Below are 18,740 nucleotides of genomic sequence, written 5' to 3'. Positions count from 1 at the left end.
GTAAGCACACATCCTCTTCTTCCTAAATCGGGGTGGCTATAGCTGTGACAGATGCATGGATTTAGTTAGAGTGTTAGGATGGAGAAATTAGGTATGCCTTTGTTTAAAGGAATACGAGATTCTTTTGATCAGCAACATGGCCAGAGGAGGAGGTACTGTGTTGGTGCCAGCACACTGAAGGTATGATATATAAAATTCTAGAGTCTTCTGTATCACTGACACTTAGCATGGGGTCCCTAGACAGGCCCCACAATTAGTAAATGATCTTGCACCAGGTTGGATATCAGTTATACCCCTAAATAGTTTGATAATTTATTTTTTTACTTTTTTGAGACAGTCTCACTCTGAGTACAGTGTTGTGGTCTCAGCTTAGCTCACAGCAACCTCAAACTCCTGGGCTCAAGCAATCCTTCTGCCTCAGCTTCCCCAGTAGCTGGGACTACAGGCACCTGCCACCATGCCGGGCTAGTTTTTCTAATTGTAGTCAAGATGGGGTCTGCTTTTTGCTCAAGCTGGTCTCAAACTCCTGAGCTCAAGGACTCCTCCTGCCTCAGCCTCCCAGATTGCTGAGACTGCAGGTGTGAGCCCAGGTGCCTGGCCTGACAATTTTTTAATAGCAAAACTTCCTTGACGTGTTGTTTTTCCCTAGCAGAGCAAGCTGCTTATCTTGTGGAATAGTAGTGAATGATGACCCTACTCTGAGTGTCTTGTGGAATTACCCAGGTTTATGTTTCCTTTAATTTTTTTTTCACTTCTGAAACTGGGGATTAAAACACTTGAGTATGTGCAAAAGGAACACCCAGACAGGAGAAACTGTGACCTAAACATTTGAGTTCTTTTCATGTAGGATGGGTTTCTGGCTCTTAACTTTATTAGATGGATGCTGATATTTGAATAAACCCAAAGCTTTTCTCTTTCAGGCACTCAATAACCGGCCCTGTTACTGTAGGATCTAAGTAGTTTTCATTAGCATGCATACAGCTTGAATTCACTGCTTAAAAACACTGAAAGTCTATTCCTGATAATGTACAGTCAGTGTCATTTTCATCTTAAAAGGTCAACACAGCAGGTACACATACATCCACCTGCAGCCACATACATGCATACACACGTGCATTTGCCAATATTCTCATGACCACCAAGCAAAATTCCCTGTCAATATAGGGCTACTGAGCAGACTTTAGGTGTTCATATACATGAGTTGGTAAGTGAGAAGAGATTAATGGAATATGCAACGAACATCAGAGTGGCAGCACCACCGTGGTGGTGATGAAGACAAGCCTAACCTCTTTCTTTCTTTTCTTTCTTTTTTTTTTGACCTGGGTAGAGTGCCATGGCATCATAGCTCACAGCAACTTCAAACTCCTGGACTCAGGCATTCCTCCTGCCTCAGCCTCCCCAGTGGCTGGGACTATAGGTGCCTGCCACCACACCCGGCTAGCTTTTCTACTTTTGATAGAGACGGGCTCTTGCTCTTGCTCAGGCTGATCTCAAACTCTTGAACTCAAAGGATCCTCCCACTTTGGCTTCCCAGAGTGCTGGGATTACAGGCGTGAGCCTCCGTGCCCAGCCTCTAACCTCTTCTGTGGAGAACAGTTAGAGCATCTTAAGGGGCTGTGCTAGGGCTACCAGATTTAGCAAATAAAAATACAAGACACCTAATTACATTTGAATTTCAGATAAACCATGAAAAAAATTTAGTATATGTATGTCCCAGATTTTCACAGAATGTACTTAAAAAATGCAGGTGTATCTGACACCCAAATTTAACTGGGTGGCCTGACTCACAGGAAGGAGGGCAATGGTCACAGAGGCAGGACTGCCATGGGAGTGCCCTTTGAGGGCCTGTGGCAGGACTGCAGTCTCTGGCCCAGAGCAGACTGACTGGTGGCCTTGGCACTGCAGTGGAGGAGAAGGGACTTCCTGCTGTCTGCTGGGACTTCCCCTGAGTTATTGAGATCTCCCAGCCGCCCTGCGGGAAAGCTCCTACCTGTGTGTGCAAAGTCTGTGGCCTGGAGCTTTCCCTTCATTGTAATTACCCAGCAAAATGGCAGAGCCCCATGCACCCCTGGTGGCTCTGTGTGAAAGGCCCTCACTTCGCACCACAGCTAACACGTGTCTCTTGGTGGGGGACAGCGAGGGGTGGTACCTCAGGGCAGGTGCTGCGCCAGAGGGTGAGCTCAGAGGAGTGGAAATGCAGATCTTAACACAGAGATATTTGTTTTAAAAGATGTCATTTGAAACACCAATGCACGTGTCAATTATAGCTAACTTTGAAATATGTTAAGAAAACCAAAACTGGACAAACTTAGAGAGTACACGGGCTTGAGGCAACTTCTGTGCCTCTGTCTCCCCAGCCCTCCTCCTCAGTCTGTCAGTGAGGTCTCTGGTCTCGACCACCAAAATGACACGATGATGACAGGCCACACATGCCTTTCCTCGCCTTCCTCCCTGGCAGGGACACACCGTGGTGTGGCCGGAGTTGGCAGCTTTGGCATCTGTTGCCCTTCCTCTGTCACTCATGCAGATGAGCCACCTGCGAGGCCTGGACACTATGCTCTGGGCGGCCTGTCCAGCTGTGACACCTGCCTCTGCAGTTGGCTTGTCCATGTTCTTGTGACTGCATCTGAGATGTGTGTTCTGTACCTGAGGAGCAGGAAGGAGCCGTGGTGTGACTCATGCTTCTCTGTGTGTGACGGCTCTGGGTCACATCCACAGGCTGAGTCACTTTACTGGCTGTCGGTTGCTTGTTAAAAGAAGTGAGTAACAGGATTTCGAGTGAGCTGGAGGCACACTTGTTTCTGAAATAGTTGAGCCAAGTATGACTTCATCTGACTTCACACTTGTTTCTATAAAAAACAAATGGGATTTTCTTCACAGTTCAGTGGGTACTGAGTATATCAGATTACATGAGGCACTAGCCAGCCAGCCAGGGGACACAGCGGTGAGAAAACACCCTCCCTGCCTTCAGAGGGCCTACCCTCTACCCCAGGGAGAAAGGAGAGAATGTCAGGGGACGAGAGCTGTCGGGAAAGCTGGGGCCAGATGGTCTGGTTCTGAGGAGTGAAAGACCTGTCTGGCTCCAGGAGTGTCACACTAGTAGGGTATCTGGAATGGATTAGGGGTGAAGGCATTAGGCTGGGAACTTCAGTGAGGTTTAGAGAACCAGAAAAAAGAGACCCCATGTAAAAGAACAAGTGTTAGAATCAGGGGGCTTTTGGAGGTGATCCAGTAGGAGGAGAATCAGAGATAAGCCCAAGGATCTGAAGCTCAGTCACAGGCAGGAGAAGGTGTCAGCAGAAAGGGAGTGCGTGGGACCAGCCGGCTGCGCCCAGAGCTCCTTCACCTCTGTGGCTTCAGGCAAATTCATGCAGACACAGTCAGGATTAATCCGTTTGTAGGAAGAAGTAGAAAGCTCTATTTGTGGATGTTTGATTTTTTCTAAAAAAGTTTGGCATTTTATCTCCTTTAATGTGAACTACCGACGCAAACAACATGGAAATTATTCTTGCCCTTTTTCTGCCCCAGAAGGCGGACAATCAGAGGTAGTAGGATGTAATCGCAAGCTATTTCATTTCAGACAAAGGAATTAAATATTTTGACTTGTAGAGCAAATCTATCTGCTTCTGATATTTAACCTTTCTCCCACCTACACACACACACAAAAACACACGCACACACATATGCACGCACAAGCACGTTTTGCATTTGTTTCATGGAAAACTATCTTAGTTGCATTTACAAAGTGAAATAATAGACATTAAGGGAGCTTTGAAAATTCTGAGAGCTATGTAGATGTTAATATGATTGTTACCATCTTTCTTAAGCTCATCTGTGGGAAAAAGGTTTTTAAAAAGGATATTTTATATTTATACTTACTCCTTAGACAACAGATAATTCTATTCTTACCTGTTGGTGAAATAAATTTATTTTTACACTCTTAATTTTACTTAAGGTGAATTGCGGCTGTGAGCTTTCCCTATGCTCTGTTCATGTTAAGGGCTGTCTCTGGTATCTAACAAGTTGTTTGACATACTGTTGTGATTTATAAAATGGTGGCTATTTTTAAAACTTTGATTTGGTTGAAATGCTATACCTTTCCTTTTTGGTTTTTACATATCATGACCCACAGGTTTCGAACTTGAACCTTAAAGCCACTCATAAGAGGCTAAAACAAATACTTAGACTAATATATAAGTCACATGTACACTTATATGTGCAAATCACGAATATGCCACGTATTTCAGTACCTTACCTGCATCTCTGTCATCAGGATCTATGTTGGTTCCATTTGCCTATCCAGCCTTCAACGATGACAGTTTTTAAGCACATGATCTTTTTGTCATGAACTGCTCAAAATATGTTTCACTTTTCGGACTATAGTTTGGCAACTTTAGAACTCATCTGCAGGAAGTGCATTTGAAAGTGGTTTCAGATGACCCACGATGGACAGACGATGGACATGTTGCTTCTTTCAGTCTAAAAATACACTTTTTGGCTCGGCACCTGTGGCTCAAGTGGCTAAGGCGCCAGCCACGTACACCCAAGGTGGCGGGTTCAAATCTGACCTGGCCCGCCAAACAACAATGAGGGCTGCAACCAAAAAATAGCCGGGCGTTGTGGCGGGCGCCTGTGGTCCCAGCTACTTGGGAGGCTGAGACAGGAGACTCACTTGAGCCCAGGAGTGGGAGGTTGCTATGAGCTGAGATGCCACGGCACTCTACCCAGGGGGACAGCTTGAGACTCCTGTCTCAAAAAAAAAAATAAAAATAAAAATAAAAATACACTTTCTAACTGGCCCCCCAATTTTTATTCCTCTTGGAAAGCGAGGGTACTTTGTGAACTCAGGGTGTTTCCAGATCAACTTCTAAAATAAACACTGTTCTAGTGCCTAGTTTCTTAATCTTGTAGCCACCAGAGACACGCAAAACACATACAAACCCAGAAGTACATGTGCAGGTTGCTCTTTGGAATTTTCTCAGTGATGGAGGCAGAGCTAATTTTTGTTTAAAATCCTGGCTAACAACTGGGGCGTATTTAGGCAAACTGAAATTATTATAGAGATGACTCTAGTTTTCATAGCAGTTTTGAGGGGTACCATGTTCGTGGAAGGACGCTACAAAAACTGGAAATTGAGGAACTGTGTTTCGCTAAGCTGCCATCCACAGAGTGGCAGAAATCTTGCACCGCTGTGCCTCCAGAGTGCCCTCCTCCCTCGCTAGGGTCCTGGGAAGGCTCACGTCTCTTGGTGGAGTCATTCCTCTCCTGCTCACGTTTTGTTTGCTTGGGAAGGCTTCCCACTGCCTGGTTCTTACCCACGTCGCTCTATCAAGATGGGACTTAGCTTCATTTCCCCTCCCTCCAACCCCTACCACTGAGGTTACAAATCCTAACAAAATGTTAATAAACTCATATCACACTTACTGCTTTTTTTTCTTGGCCCTCTATCCCCAACCAAGAATCTAGAACAAGTTCCTTGAAGAGTAGTTTGAAAAATATTTATGGTGGCCCCACAAGATACTCCATGACATTCCACATTTTCTTCCCTTCAAAATAAGTTTCCTTCCAATTGGAGACACTGACATGGAGTTAAAGGATGTTTTTAGGGCTGAGCATAGTGGTTCATGCCAGTAATCCTAGCTATTCAGGAAGCTGAGGCAGGAGGAGCCCTTGAACTCAGAAGTTCGAGACCAGCCTGAGCAACAGTGAGACCTCCTCTCACTAGAAAAACTAGCTAGGTGTGGTGACCAGCACCTGGAGTCCCAGGTACTCAGGAGGCTGTGGCAGGAGGATCACTTGAGCCTGGGAGTTTGAGGCTGCCGTGAGCTATGTTGCTATCAGGGTCACAGAATGAGACTCAGTCTCAAAAAAAAGAAGGAAAAAGGAGGGGGGTAATGTTTCTTGTGCTCTTTCCTTCTTCTAGAATGTCTCAGTTTTGCAGCTAGCCGTATTTTAACGTGTCTAGCCATTGTCATCTGCTGAGTGCATCGTGGCCAGCAGGACACAAGCCCCTTCCCTCTATGGGTCAGCAGCTCAGACTGTCAGATGCCCCCAGAACGGCTGGGGCCAGCCTGTGCACAGTGGGGTATGTTGCTTTAGTGCACGGGGCTCTTGGGTTTGCTAAATGGGGAACTGGTGCTGGTTCAGCGTAGAGGTCCTGCTGGCTCATAAATTTCCTCTGTAGTGTCCATGCTTGGAAGTGGCAGGGGCCAAGTCACTCATGGAGAGACAGCCACACACATGAAGGCCTTCAGGGACAAGTGTCTGTTCTGTAGACAAATCTCTCTTTTGTGCTAGACATGGAGGCATTAGTGGTTTCAGGACTCACAGCACTTGCCACTGGGTTAGACTGTCTGGGGAGGCAGCAGACACGCCCAGGGGACTGCCAGAGACATTGATTGAGGAAGAACGGCTACCCTCTGATGACACTGTTAATGCCGGGGAAATTGCTCCGTATTAGAAGTGAAAGTCTCCAAAGATGCACAAGAGGGAAAACACAAGCTCTTAGGTCTCAAGGTTATGAGGAGGGATGATGTCATGTGATACAGCCGTCACTGGGGGAGTGACGGGGCTGATTGGTAGGGCTCTGGTCCCAAGTCCTAAACCTGTTTTTACCCTGAGTCCTTTTGGGTTTTTTTGGCAAAACAGGGTTCACCAGGAATATATATTAAAACATGGCACTGTCATAGAAGCACCCATATTGCATCTAAAGGGCAGTCAGAGCCAAACTTCGGGCATAGGCCATAGTGTGACCACAGACCCGTCAGAAAGGAGGAGCAAGAGGAGAGATTTTCAACACTTAAGGTGAATAATTTTGGCTGAGCAGGGTGGCTCCAGACTGTAATCCCAGCACTCTAGGAGGCTGTGGCAGGTGGATTGCTTGAGTTCAGGAGTTCAAGACTAGCTCAAGCACAAGTGAGCCCCCGTCTCTACTAAAAATCAAAAAATCAGCTGGGCATTGTGGTGGGCACCTATCTATAGTTCAAACTACTTGGGAGGCTGAAGCAGGAAGATTGCTTGAACCCAGGGGTTTGAGGCTGCTGTGAGCTATGATGCCACGGCACTCTACCTAGGGTGACAGAGTGAGACTTGTCTCAAGAAAAATAGAAGTAAAATACAAAAAAAAGAAGAACAGCTCTCAGTGGACAGGAGTCACCTAGGGCCACACACCTAAGAAGAGCCCGCAGTTCAGAATCAGGGCCGCTCCCCATGGTGGGCTGCCTCGTGATGTTCACATTTCCACCTGTGGAACATCTGAAAGAGGACCAGAGGTGGAGAGAAGACATTCTGTAAACATAATGGAGCCAGGAGCCAGGTCAGAGGCATTTAGGGACCCACCTTCTGGAATCCCAGAGTGAGTTTCACACTGACATTACGCCCTCGTCATTGTCACCTGTGGGGATAATCTGTGGTGGCTCTCCCTGAGGTAAGGGCAGGCAGCTGGAGGAGCTGGATTATTTTTTTTCTTCAGGAAGGATTGTAGAAGTAATCATATGAATATTGCATTGAATATTCTTGAATGCACTTTTAGGTAAGTTAATTATCTTTGCTCATTTTCAGCTAAACATGTAAAAGATACACTTGGTATATTATAAATAGAATGGTTCTTTTCGTTGTTCTTGCAATACATAAGGTCAAGAGGCTAAAGAGTAAAAGGAGCCTAGCACCACAGCCAAGCTAATTGGTTACATGAATTAACATTTTGGAAATAACGTAATTTAATTACATTCCGTAATCTTTTAGTGTATCCCTGGAAAACTGCCCGTAGCTTTGCCTTCCTTTTCCCTTGAGTCCTGGGAGAGATCCCACTCTTCGAAATACAGCCAATGTGTAGGATGAAAATCACATTTTTGGGAACCTAGTAACTTGGACTGAATGCCTGCCATTTTACTCAAATGAGAAATATCCCTGCATTCTCCAGAATAGAAAGTCCCTGTGGGCAAATGAAGACCAGGATAAAGAGCCCTGGAGAAAGATCTGAGAATCTAAATGCCCCTGGAAATGCACAGCTGTCACTTTACGACAGAGTTGTAAAGTTTTCAGGAAAAGAATGTGAAGGCTACAATTTTCATCACCTTTTTTTGAGACAAGAGCTCTCCTCTAGACCTCAAACCCACTGAGTTGCTGGCTCATATTGCTGGTCACAAAAACATCACCAAATTCTCAATAAAGACCAAAACACTTCTAATAGCAAGCATTTAAATTAACAGGACTCCTACAGACATTTAAGACAGATGAATAAAACAAGATTTTCATGAAATCAGGCCCCTTTTATGTGCTTAAAAATTGAGAGCCCCCAGTTATCAAGCTTTTGTTTATGTGGGTTAATGGTCAACATTTGCCATATTGAACTAGAAAATTTTAATTGTCTGCTAATTGATTTAAAAATGATAAATTCTGGGGGCACCTGTGGCTCACTGGGTAGGGCGTCAGCCTCATATACTGAGGGTGGCGGGTTTGAACCTGGCCCCAGCCAAACTGCAACAAAAAATAGCCAGGCATTGTGGTGGGTGCCTGTAGTCCAGCTACTTGGGAGGCTGAGGCAAGAGAATCGCCTAAGCCCAAGAGCTGAAGGTTGCTATGAGCTGTGATGCCACAGCACTCTACCTAAGGTGACAAAGTGAGTCTCTGTCTCTAAAAAAAAAAAAAAAAAAAAAAAAAAAGATAAATTCATTACATGTTAACATTTTAGGAAATTAAATTTCTCCAAACAAAAGTATTTTCTGAGGGGTTTTTCTTGATAATCATCCTACTATTGAATACAAATGAAAATGTGTATACACAGGAATTTTTATTTTTTTTTTTGCAGTTTTTGGCCAGGGTCAGGTTTGAACCTGCCACCTCCGGTATGTGGGGCCGGTGCCCTACTCCTTTGAGCCACAGGCACCGCCCCTACACAGGAATGTTTTTAAAATGTGCCTTTGGTGCTCAGGCCAGCAAAGCCAGTGATGATTGAATATCAGAATTTAGTCTGATTCTGCTAGTGCGGTGGTGCCCTGGTTCTCAAGAAAGCCCAAATGCAATAGTTTTTATGAAAAGTGATATCGAGATTAACTCTCCTGCCTGGGGGTTTGCTGTTTACAGAGCTGCTTGAGTATTGTTCTATTCACTTGTAGTTGTCTGAAGTAACAATTTTATTTTTGAACATTTTAGAAAAAAGGAAGGAAATATGTATGTTAAATAGGCAATTTAAAAGAATCGAAGGGCTCAGCACCTGTGGCTCAAGTGGCTAAGGCACCAGCCTCATACACCTGACCTGGCGGGTTCAAATCCAGCCTGGGCCTGCCAAACAATGACAGCTGCAACCAAAAAATAGCGGGGCGTTGTGGCGGGCGCCTGTGGTCCCAGCTACTTGGAAGGCAGAGGCAGGAGAATCGCTTGAGCCCAGGAGTTGGAGGTTGCTGTGAGCTGTGATGCTATGGCACTCTACCCAGGGCGACAGCGTGAGGCTATGTCTCAAAAAATAAATAAATATAAATAAATAAATAAAAGAATAAAGGAAAAATCACCTGTAATCTAATTACTTGGGTAGTATTTTTTTTTTTTAAAGATGAGGTCAGGGCTGAGTGTAGTGACTCATGCTTATAATCCCAGCAGTCTGGGAGGCTGAGGCAGGTGGATTGCCTGACCTCGGGAGTTCAAGACCAGCCTGAGCAAAAGCGAGACCCTGTCTCTACTGAAAATAGAAAAACTAGCTGAGTGTGGTGGCAGGCACTTGGAGTCCCAGCTACTTGGGAAGCTGAGGCAGGAGGATTGCTTGAGACCAGGAGTTTGAGGTTGCTGTCAGCTGTGATGCTGCAGCACTCTACCCAGGTGACGAGTGAGACTGTTTCAAAAAAACTAAAAAACAAACAAAAAAAAAATGTATTTCCTCATTTTGCTGTTAACATTGATTAACATCAATCAATGTTTAAGGGTTTGGCAAGTAGATATTATACAACCTGTCAGATATTACACCACATCTGTAATACCTAACAACTCCTAACAACTCCCAACAACTGGGAGATTACTTGCTGACCCCAGGCTCAAGTGTGCACCCGTCCTTCAGTCAGTGACAGTGCTGAACGCATGTCTAGAATGGATGTCCTCTGATAGCTGCTGTGATCAGGCAGCATCGAGAAGGCGTACATGATCACTCACTGGAAACGTGGAATAGGAGATGACTCAATCAACATTTTAAGGAATGTTTGTAAAGTGTGATTTTCAAATCTGTGTTGAACTTAAATTCCCAACTTGTTCCCTGAACAACTGTTTTCACTGACTTGCACTCTGGTACGATGCCATTGGTCTCCATAGAAGCCTTCATGAAAAACAGCCCAGCAAAACTCATTCCGCCTTTACCATAAAGAGGCCCCTTATTAAAACATAAATATATATGTACGTTTGTATGTATGTATGTGTGTGTGTGTGTATATATGTATATCTCCCATCTGCTCTTTATACCAAGACTATTGCCTTTCTTCTGAACAACTGATTTGTTACACACAGACCTTACCAGATTTTCTCTCTAGAAAATTCAAGCCCAATTGTGGCTCACCCACAAGAAGTATCTGGGGGATAGCAGAGGGTACCCAACCCAGCTCAGGGTAGACTCCATCGTTGTATTCATTGTGACTACAGGAGCCCTTGACCCTCTGATACACACTTTAAAAACATTCTTAATTCCTCCTTCTTTTTTTCTTTTATCTGTCTATTTTTTCCTCTCCTATTTTTTTTTTTTTAGACAGTCTCACTCTGCTGCCCAGGCTACAGTGCCAGTGTATCAGCTTAGCTAATAGCAACCTCAAACTCATGGGCTCACATGGTCCTCCTGCCTCAGCCTTCCAAGTAGCTGGGACTACAGGCACCCATCACCATGCCCAGTAGTTTTTCTATTTTTAGTAGAGATAGGGTCTCACTCTTGCTCAGGCTGGTCTTGAACTCCTGAGTTGAAGCCTGGCTCAGCTTCCCAGAGTGCTGGGATCACAGGTGTAAGTCACCCTATCCAGGCTCCCCTCCTATTTTTAACTATTGTGATATTGTTTAATTTTGCCCAGAGTCCTTTGTAGAATAAGGCACAGCATAAATTATTAAGTAAGTCAGAGATGCAAACCTTCGTTTCCTCATGCTGTCACAGTGTCTGCCTGCATGCCTGTGCCCAAAGCTGATCCTTAACTTCTGTTGTTTCAGCTCAAAATATTGGTGTTTGACAAGCTGATACTTCTGTAACACAGAATGTGGTATGTGAGCTCGTGTTTGACACAAGAGCCCAATATAGCCATAAACATATGGCTCGCACTGTGAAATGTTCTTTTTTTCCTTTCCCAGGGAGTTTGGAAGAAACGCACAAGAACATATGTCCATCCCCAGGACTACCTGCCAGAGTTTTTTTTCTTAAATTGTGGTTTGAGATTTCAAATAATTAACTGGACACATCTGTCTGAATGTGTTTTCCTTTCAAAAAAAAAGACAATTTGAAACGATGCAGTTGAGTGTTCTTCCTTTTCCTTGACACATTTAGTACCCTCAGCCCCTAAAATTGGGCAGAAATCCTGCGAGCTCTGGGCAGGCGTTTCGTTAGTGGCCATGCATTTCCCTGGTCATGGGTTGAGAGTAAGGATTTCATTTTCATGTTTGTTTTTAAGCACGTATTTATGTTTAACTCTTATCCCACCTGTGGTTCATAGAAAGAACCCTGAAGTCAAAGGATTCATTTCTAAATCTTGCCTGTCATTGTGTGGCTTTGAGCAGGTCAGTTTCCTTATGGATAAAATTAAATAATGACAATGACACCTGCCCTCTGTTCCTCACTGGCTGCTGTGAAAACTCAGATGAGCTAATATGTATGAAAGTGCGCTAGAAACAAGAGTTTCAGAAGTGCATTTCCCCAGTCCAGAATAAATGAGATGGCAGTTAACTCACAGCAAAATCAACATGTATTTGGCTCAAAGTCCACTGAGTGTGTGGGAATTGCAGCTCCCCCAGACTTTACACCACTATTCTGGGAGTCAGCTGAGCATGTTAGACGCCTGTTTGGGGCGAGAATCCTGTTGGATCCCTTCTGAGAGCGGGTGTCCTCCTCTCTCTGCCTCCCTGCAGTGGTCTGTCCAGGCCACCCCCTGATGTCCTAAGCATCAGCTGTCCCCTGTCACCACTCTCAGTGTCTGCCACCTGTGATGCCCTCACCTGTCTCTTCTCAGCATGAAGAATATGCCTTTCTCTCCCAGTTGGGACTTTTAGGGGGAAAACACTCAAAACATGTTTTTTTTTCCTCTGTCTCTGTTTTCACACAACAACTATGGGACCAATGGTGGGACTCTTCCCCCCACACAGCAGTGGACACTGGCTGGCGACCTATAATTGGATTCCAACACTCTGCCTGGATGTGGCATGAGGTCCCATGGGGAAGGGGAGGGCCCAAACTGCCCCCTCCCCACCGATTCCAGGTGCAGCCCCCAGGACTCTGGGAAGCTCGTTCACTGGTTTATTATAGAGGATGTTACAAAGAATAAGATGAAGAGGTGTGTAGCGCAAAGGGCAGGGGGCTTCCAGGGCCACCACCTGCAGGAAGCTCCATGCATGCAGCTGTTCAGAACCTTCCCAAATCTAGTTTTTCCTGGTTTTTATAAAGTCCTCACTACACAGCCATGATTGACCCAACTATTAGGTGAACTTGACCTTCAACCTCAGACTATTAAGTTCATAACCTCATCCTAGAAAAAGTGCTACTTACTGCTGAATCTCACTGTGGTCATCCTTGAGGTCCTCCCCTTGGGAAGCTGTGCACTGACACCAACGCCCAGGCTATGCTTCAAAGCACTTTTGGAAATCTTTTTCTGGAATGGCCACTAGAGCTGTCATCACATGAAGTCAGACAATTATGTTCTCAAACTTGTCCAAGAAAAAAATGCTATGTACCACATGCTGCTGAGTGTCACAGTAGTCACCAGTCAGCCAAGGGGAGGACCTTGAAGATGACCACCATGGTGGTATTCAGCAGTGAGGTATGCAGCACTTTTTCTAGTACAAGTACGTGAACTTAACTGTCTGACCTTGTACATGAAAATGCTGTTTGAATACTGGAACCTCTGATGATTAGCTTTGCTTCACAGATGAGAAGGAAGAATGAGTTTCCTTGTCACAGACTTACCTTTGACCTTCAAGGAAGGTCCTACTGATAAGAACATTGGGGAAAAGTAACTAGGTCATCTTAAGAGTTTATAGGTGGGGTTCAAGTGGCTCACACCTATAATCCTAGCACTCTGGGATGCCAAGGTGGGTAGATTGCTTGAGCTCAGGAGTTTGAGACCCATCTGAGCAAGTTCAAGACCCCATCTCTACTAAAAGTAGGAAAACTAGCTGGATGGGATGGTGGGCGCCAGTAGTCCCGGCTACTCAGGAGGCTGAGGCAGGAGGATCACTTGGGCCCAAGAGTTTGAGGTTGCTGCAAACTTTGACTCCATGGCACTCTACCCAGGGGGACAAAGTGAGACTGTGTCTCAAAAATGAAACAAAACAAAATAAAACAATGGCCATCGAGAAAGTTCTCCAGTAATCTTACATTATAAGAGTCAATAGGTAGATACATCTATTGATTAAAAGCTTGTGGAAAGCTCTGAGTTAAATTACATGAAGGCATATACATAATAAACTAAAATTTCCAAAAGTCTTAAGAGTAGCATGTTAGACACGGATTACTTGCCCAGAAACAAATCTGTTTAACTATAATAGTTTAAGCTAAAAATGTGGGGGTGGGGGGGAGGTGAGCTCCTAATTGAAAGGATGTCGGAGTGGCTCATAGACTCAAGGTCCAGAAGTGGATGTGCAGCCATGGGAGAATCCAAAGCAAGAATTGGAAGCTGGAAATTGAAAAGTCAAGAACAAAAGCTCCACGTCTTCTCTGAGAATTCACGAACTCCACTTCTGCCTGGCCCTGGCCTCGCATAGCTAGAGCCTGACAGAAACCAACTGGTTTCTGATGCTCAGAATTCAGAGGGAGGACTCTTGAGTGGCCCAGCTCAGACAACTTTCACTTCTGCTCTAGGCTTCTGGCCCCAGAGTGACATCCTCAGATGTCTTCTACTCAGGAACATCACTTGGAGGAAATTCCCAGAGAAGGACACCTGCTTTTTTTTTTTTCAGAAAAGCAGGAGGTATTTACACATCCCAAGGGTGTCTATAAAAATTAACCAGAAAAAAATCTTTTAAAATATTTTTAAAATCTGCTTGGGGTAAAATAATGAAAAAAGCTAATTGAGGCAGATGATTAAGGCACAGTGTATGATTTTAACTTATGAGAGAAAACTACCTGCAGAGGTGATTTCCATATTGAAAGCTTTGTAACTAACACCTTAAGAGGGCATGAGATTTGTTGAGGCCCTTTCAGGCCTTTTATGACACCAGACATTAGGAATTTGCCAGATGGGTTAGAGAGGAAGTGCTGTCAGTAACCCAGAGGTATTGGGGAGCAAAGGAGAGGTTTTAGGAAACTAGGGGGGGGTAGGCGGGAATATTGGTTTTTATTCTCCAAGAGGGGGAGAGAAAAAAATTGGTTCTGGAAATTTTATCTTGATGCCCAGTAAGATGCTAATGGAGATCATTTAGGGATACTTAAAAAATAGTTGTTAAAAAGTAGCCACTGATGGCTCCCTGCTTGTAGCTCAGCCTGGGGCTGCCAAAGAACAATGACAACTACAACCAAAAAATAGCTGAGTGTTGTGGTGGCACCTGTAGTCCCAGCCACTTGGGAGACTGAGGCAAGAGAATTGCTTAAGCCAAGAGTTTGAGGTTGCTTTGGGCTGTGATGCCACAGCACTCTACCAAGGGGGACATAGTGAGACTCTGTCTCAAGAAAAAAAAAGTAGCCATTATGGCCGTGCCTGTAGCTCAGTGGGTAGGGCACCGACCACGTACACCAATGCAGGCAGGTTCAAAACTGACCCAGGCCTGCTGAACAACAATGACAACAGTAATAAAAAATAGTGGGGCCTTGTGGCAGGCACCTGTAGTCCCAGCTACTTGGGAGGCCCAAAAGTTTCAGGCTGCTGTGAGCAGTAATGCTGTGGCACTCTACTGAGATAAAGTGAGATTGTGTCTCAAAAAAAAAAAAAAAAGAAGTAGCCAATGGGGCTCAGCACCCGTAGCACAGTGGTTAAGGAACCAGTCACATACACTGAGGCTGGTGGGTTCAAACCCGTCCCAGGCCTGTCAAACAATGACAACAGCAACAAAAAATAGCTGGACATTGTGGTGGGTGCCTGTAGTCCCAGCTACTTGGGAGGCTGAGGCAAGAGAATTGCTTAAGCCCAAGAGTTTGAGGTTGCTGTGAGCTTTGACTCCTTGGCACTCTACCCAGGGTGACATAGTGAACTCTGTCTCAAAAAATAGTAGCCATTGGGCCAGGCTTGGTGGTTCACTCCTGTAGTCCCAGTGCTTTGGGAGGCTAAGGCAGGAGGATCGCCTGAGCCCAGGAGTTGGAGGCTAGTGAGCTATGGTGATGCCATAGCACTCCAGCCTGGGCAACAAAGCCAGCCCCTGTGTCAAAGAAAAAAAGAGGCTCTGACAACATTATTCTTGATGTAGTTGTTTTGAATAGTTGCATGTAATATATTTATTTTAAAAATTTTTACATAGGTGAATTGATAAGGTAATGTCAAAGATAAGAATAATTTTAGACCTGTGTCTTTTTGTTTTGATTTCAGATTAATGTAGGGAGACAGATTCCATAGTTTGTGTTTGTAAGGTTATGGTTTGATTTGTAGGTGTGTCCAACACCCAGGTGGTGTACCATATATCTATGCAATGTACCCATTGTTAGACCCGTTAAGCTCTTGCCCCTAAATTACAAAAGCGAGTAACCAAACACAAATACAACTGCTGGCCTACCACTTTTTTAAAAGGAGGAAATTAAAAGGAATTGTTAGGGCCTGGTGCTGTGGCTCACACCTGTGATTCCAGCACTCTGGGAGGCTAAGGTAGGTGGATCCCTTGAGCTCAGGAGATTGAGACCAGCCTGAGCAAGAGCAAGACTCAGTCTCTATTAAAAATAGAAAAACTAGCCAGGCATGGTGGCAAGTGCCATAGTCCCAGCTACTCAGGAGGCTGAAGCAGGAGAATTGCCTGAGCCCAGGAGTTTGAGGTTGCTGTGAGCTATGATGCCAGAGCACTTTCCCCAGGGTGACAGAGTGAGACTCTGTCTCAAAAAAAAATAAAAAGAAAAAAAAGGAATTGTTGAGAGATCAAATTGTGTTCAAGTTTTGTTATATAAAAACTTACCAGAATTAAGATTCCTTTGGAGATTTACGTACCCAGCAATTTTTTAAATAAAATACGGTTAAACCCTTACACGCACCATCAAAACCAAAATAGATTTGTGTAAAGTAGCTAAATACCCATTCTTTAACCAATACTAGCTCTAAGCAATATTAAAACTGTTTATTCATTCAACAATAAATATCTGAATTCTGCTAACTATCTCAAGTTGACCTATTTCCATTTTCTCTTTCTGAACATTTTTGCCCTATAGAACCGGACAGCCTTCAAACACAGTAATACAGTGTTTTATTTCTAGTAAATGAAATAAATCTCTTGTCCCAAAAGCTCAAGTTTCATAAAGAAAAATAGGCTGAGATCTAACTCATGGAGAAAAGAAAAAAAAAACCTGCTAGCTATAAATACTATCTAAAGCAGCCGTTCCCAACCTGTGGACGCACAGGAACTATATTAAAGGGTCTCAGCATTAGGAAGGTTGAGAACCACTGACCTAGCGCATCCTGAGCATAAAATCACAAATTAGTTTTTTTATAATGACCTTAAGTGTTGGTTATGAAGTAGTTTGCTTAGGAACAACTTTTTGCCATCATAGCTTCTCTGTCTCATGTTTCTGTTAAAATAGTAAAGGATGCTTTTCTTTTTGTTTGTTTGGTTTTGAGACAGAGTCTCACTCTGTCATCCCGGGTAGAGTGGCCTGGCATCATTACATCTCACAGCAACCTCAAATTCCTGAGTTCAGGTAATCCTCCTGCCCCAGCCTCCCAAGTAGCTGAGACTACACCAGCTGGGCCCACCACCACGCCTGCCTAGTTGTTCTATTTTTAGTATAGACGGAGTCTCTCTCTTGCTCTGGCTGGTCTCAAACTCCTGAGCTCAAGGAGTCCTCCTGCCTTGGCCTCCCAGAGTTCTGGGACTACAGGTGTGAGCCATGGCCCCCAGCCTTAAAGGATGCATTTCATTCATTTACCTTAGTGAACTCAATTATATTTAACTTAATCAGAAAATAACAACCACAGTAAGTTCGAAGCTGAGCATTACAGATCACCTCGAAATAAACATGGAGACGTTTTCCTTTTGCAGATGCAAGTATTGGCATTATGATGAGAACCTGCTCACTGCAAGTGTCATTGTGGTCTTCCATAATGAAGGATGGTCAACCCTCATGAGGACAGTCCACAGTGTAATTAAAAGGACTCCCAGGAAATATTTAGCAGAAATTGTGTTAATTGATGATTTCAGTAATAAAGGTAATTGTTGTTGTATGGAAGCAACATTTTTGTCTATAAAATAAGGTAATTATAATCTACAAAAATGTGATTTCAAAATAACTTTTTTTTAATGTTAACATCTAGCGATAGCATCTTTAATCAACAAATTGACACCATGCCAAACGTATGTGAATTATTTCATTGAATACTGTCAATAATTCTTATAGGAATTATTATTATTATCTCAGGAATGTTCAGTAACTTGCCAAGTGACCAAGGTAGCAATTAACAGCTGAGTGCAAATCCACAGGCTCTTAAATCTCTGTATTCAACCATTGTCTTACTCTGTACTGATTGTTTGGGGCTTGGATTTTGCAAAAGTTTGGTCATGGAGGGCATTTTTTGAAAGACTGAAAAATGCAATTGCACATATAGCCACTTAAAACGCCAAACCTAGTTTTCAAACAGAAATCCTTGTGCCTAAAGGCTGGGCATGGTGGCTCACGCCTATAATCCCAGAACTCTGGGAGGCGTAGGCAGGTGGATTGCCCAAGCTTACAAGTTCTAGAGCAGCCTGAGCAAGAGCGAGACCTGTCTCTAAAAACAGTTAGGTGTGGTTGGGGGTACCTATAGACCCAGCTACTTGGGAGGCTGAGACAAGAGGATCTCATGAGCCCAAGAGTTTGAGGTTGCTATGAGCTAAGACAGCATAGCACTCCACTGAGGGCAACAAAATGAGACTGTCTCAAAAAAAAAAAAAAAAAATCCTCTTACCTACTTCACAACCTATTTTAATGATGATGCAAATACTAAATTTGGCCAGAAACTGGGGGCTATTTTTATAGTATTTATAATGCAAAAGCATCTTCAAAACCTTATTTTGTTCCACATTTGATGTTGAATAAAAGGAAACAATGTTTTTGTTGTTGTTGTTGGGAGCCAGTTATTATAACATTTAGGGAAGAGTTGGTTAGACTTGGTTTAGCTTGATGAGAGAGTGATTGAGAAGTGATTTTTCAGATATAGTTTTTTTGTTTGTTTGTTTTTTTAGGAAAGCATGAAACAAAAGTTTATTCAGAAAGGTAGGCCTGCAGAGTAAGAAAGCTTCCAAAGCAGGGTACAGTCGCCACACACAGCTGACAGGCCTCCAGGGCCAGGACAAGTAGGCAAAGAGGCCCAGATTCGTGGATTTTTAAAGTTAACTTTAAATTTTTTCCTTTAAATACATATCATTTGAATATATCTTCTTCTCCTTCTTCTTCTTCTTCTTTTTTTTTTTTT

General features: G+C 43.9%; 1 protein-coding gene across 1 annotated transcript in view; it reads left to right on the top strand.

Moving 5' to 3' along the window:
- Positions 1 to 18,740, top strand: part of GALNT7 (polypeptide N-acetylgalactosaminyltransferase 7) — a 79,569-nt gene that overhangs the window by 37,914 nt on the left and 22,915 nt on the right. The window contains exon 3 of the mRNA XM_003792811.3: positions 17,332 to 17,498. Coding sequence (XP_003792859.1) covers positions 17,332 to 17,498 — 167 coding nt within the window. The remainder of the gene's footprint in view (positions 1 to 17,331; positions 17,499 to 18,740) is intronic.

The sequence above is a fragment of the Otolemur garnettii genome, unplaced genomic scaffold (genome assembly GCF_000181295.1).
Source record: "Otolemur garnettii isolate 467f Iridium unplaced genomic scaffold, OtoGar3 scaffold00061, whole genome shotgun sequence".
Lineage (NCBI taxonomy): Eukaryota > Metazoa > Chordata > Mammalia > Primates > Galagidae > Otolemur > Otolemur garnettii.
This window is presented reverse-complemented; position numbering and strand designations above follow the sequence as displayed.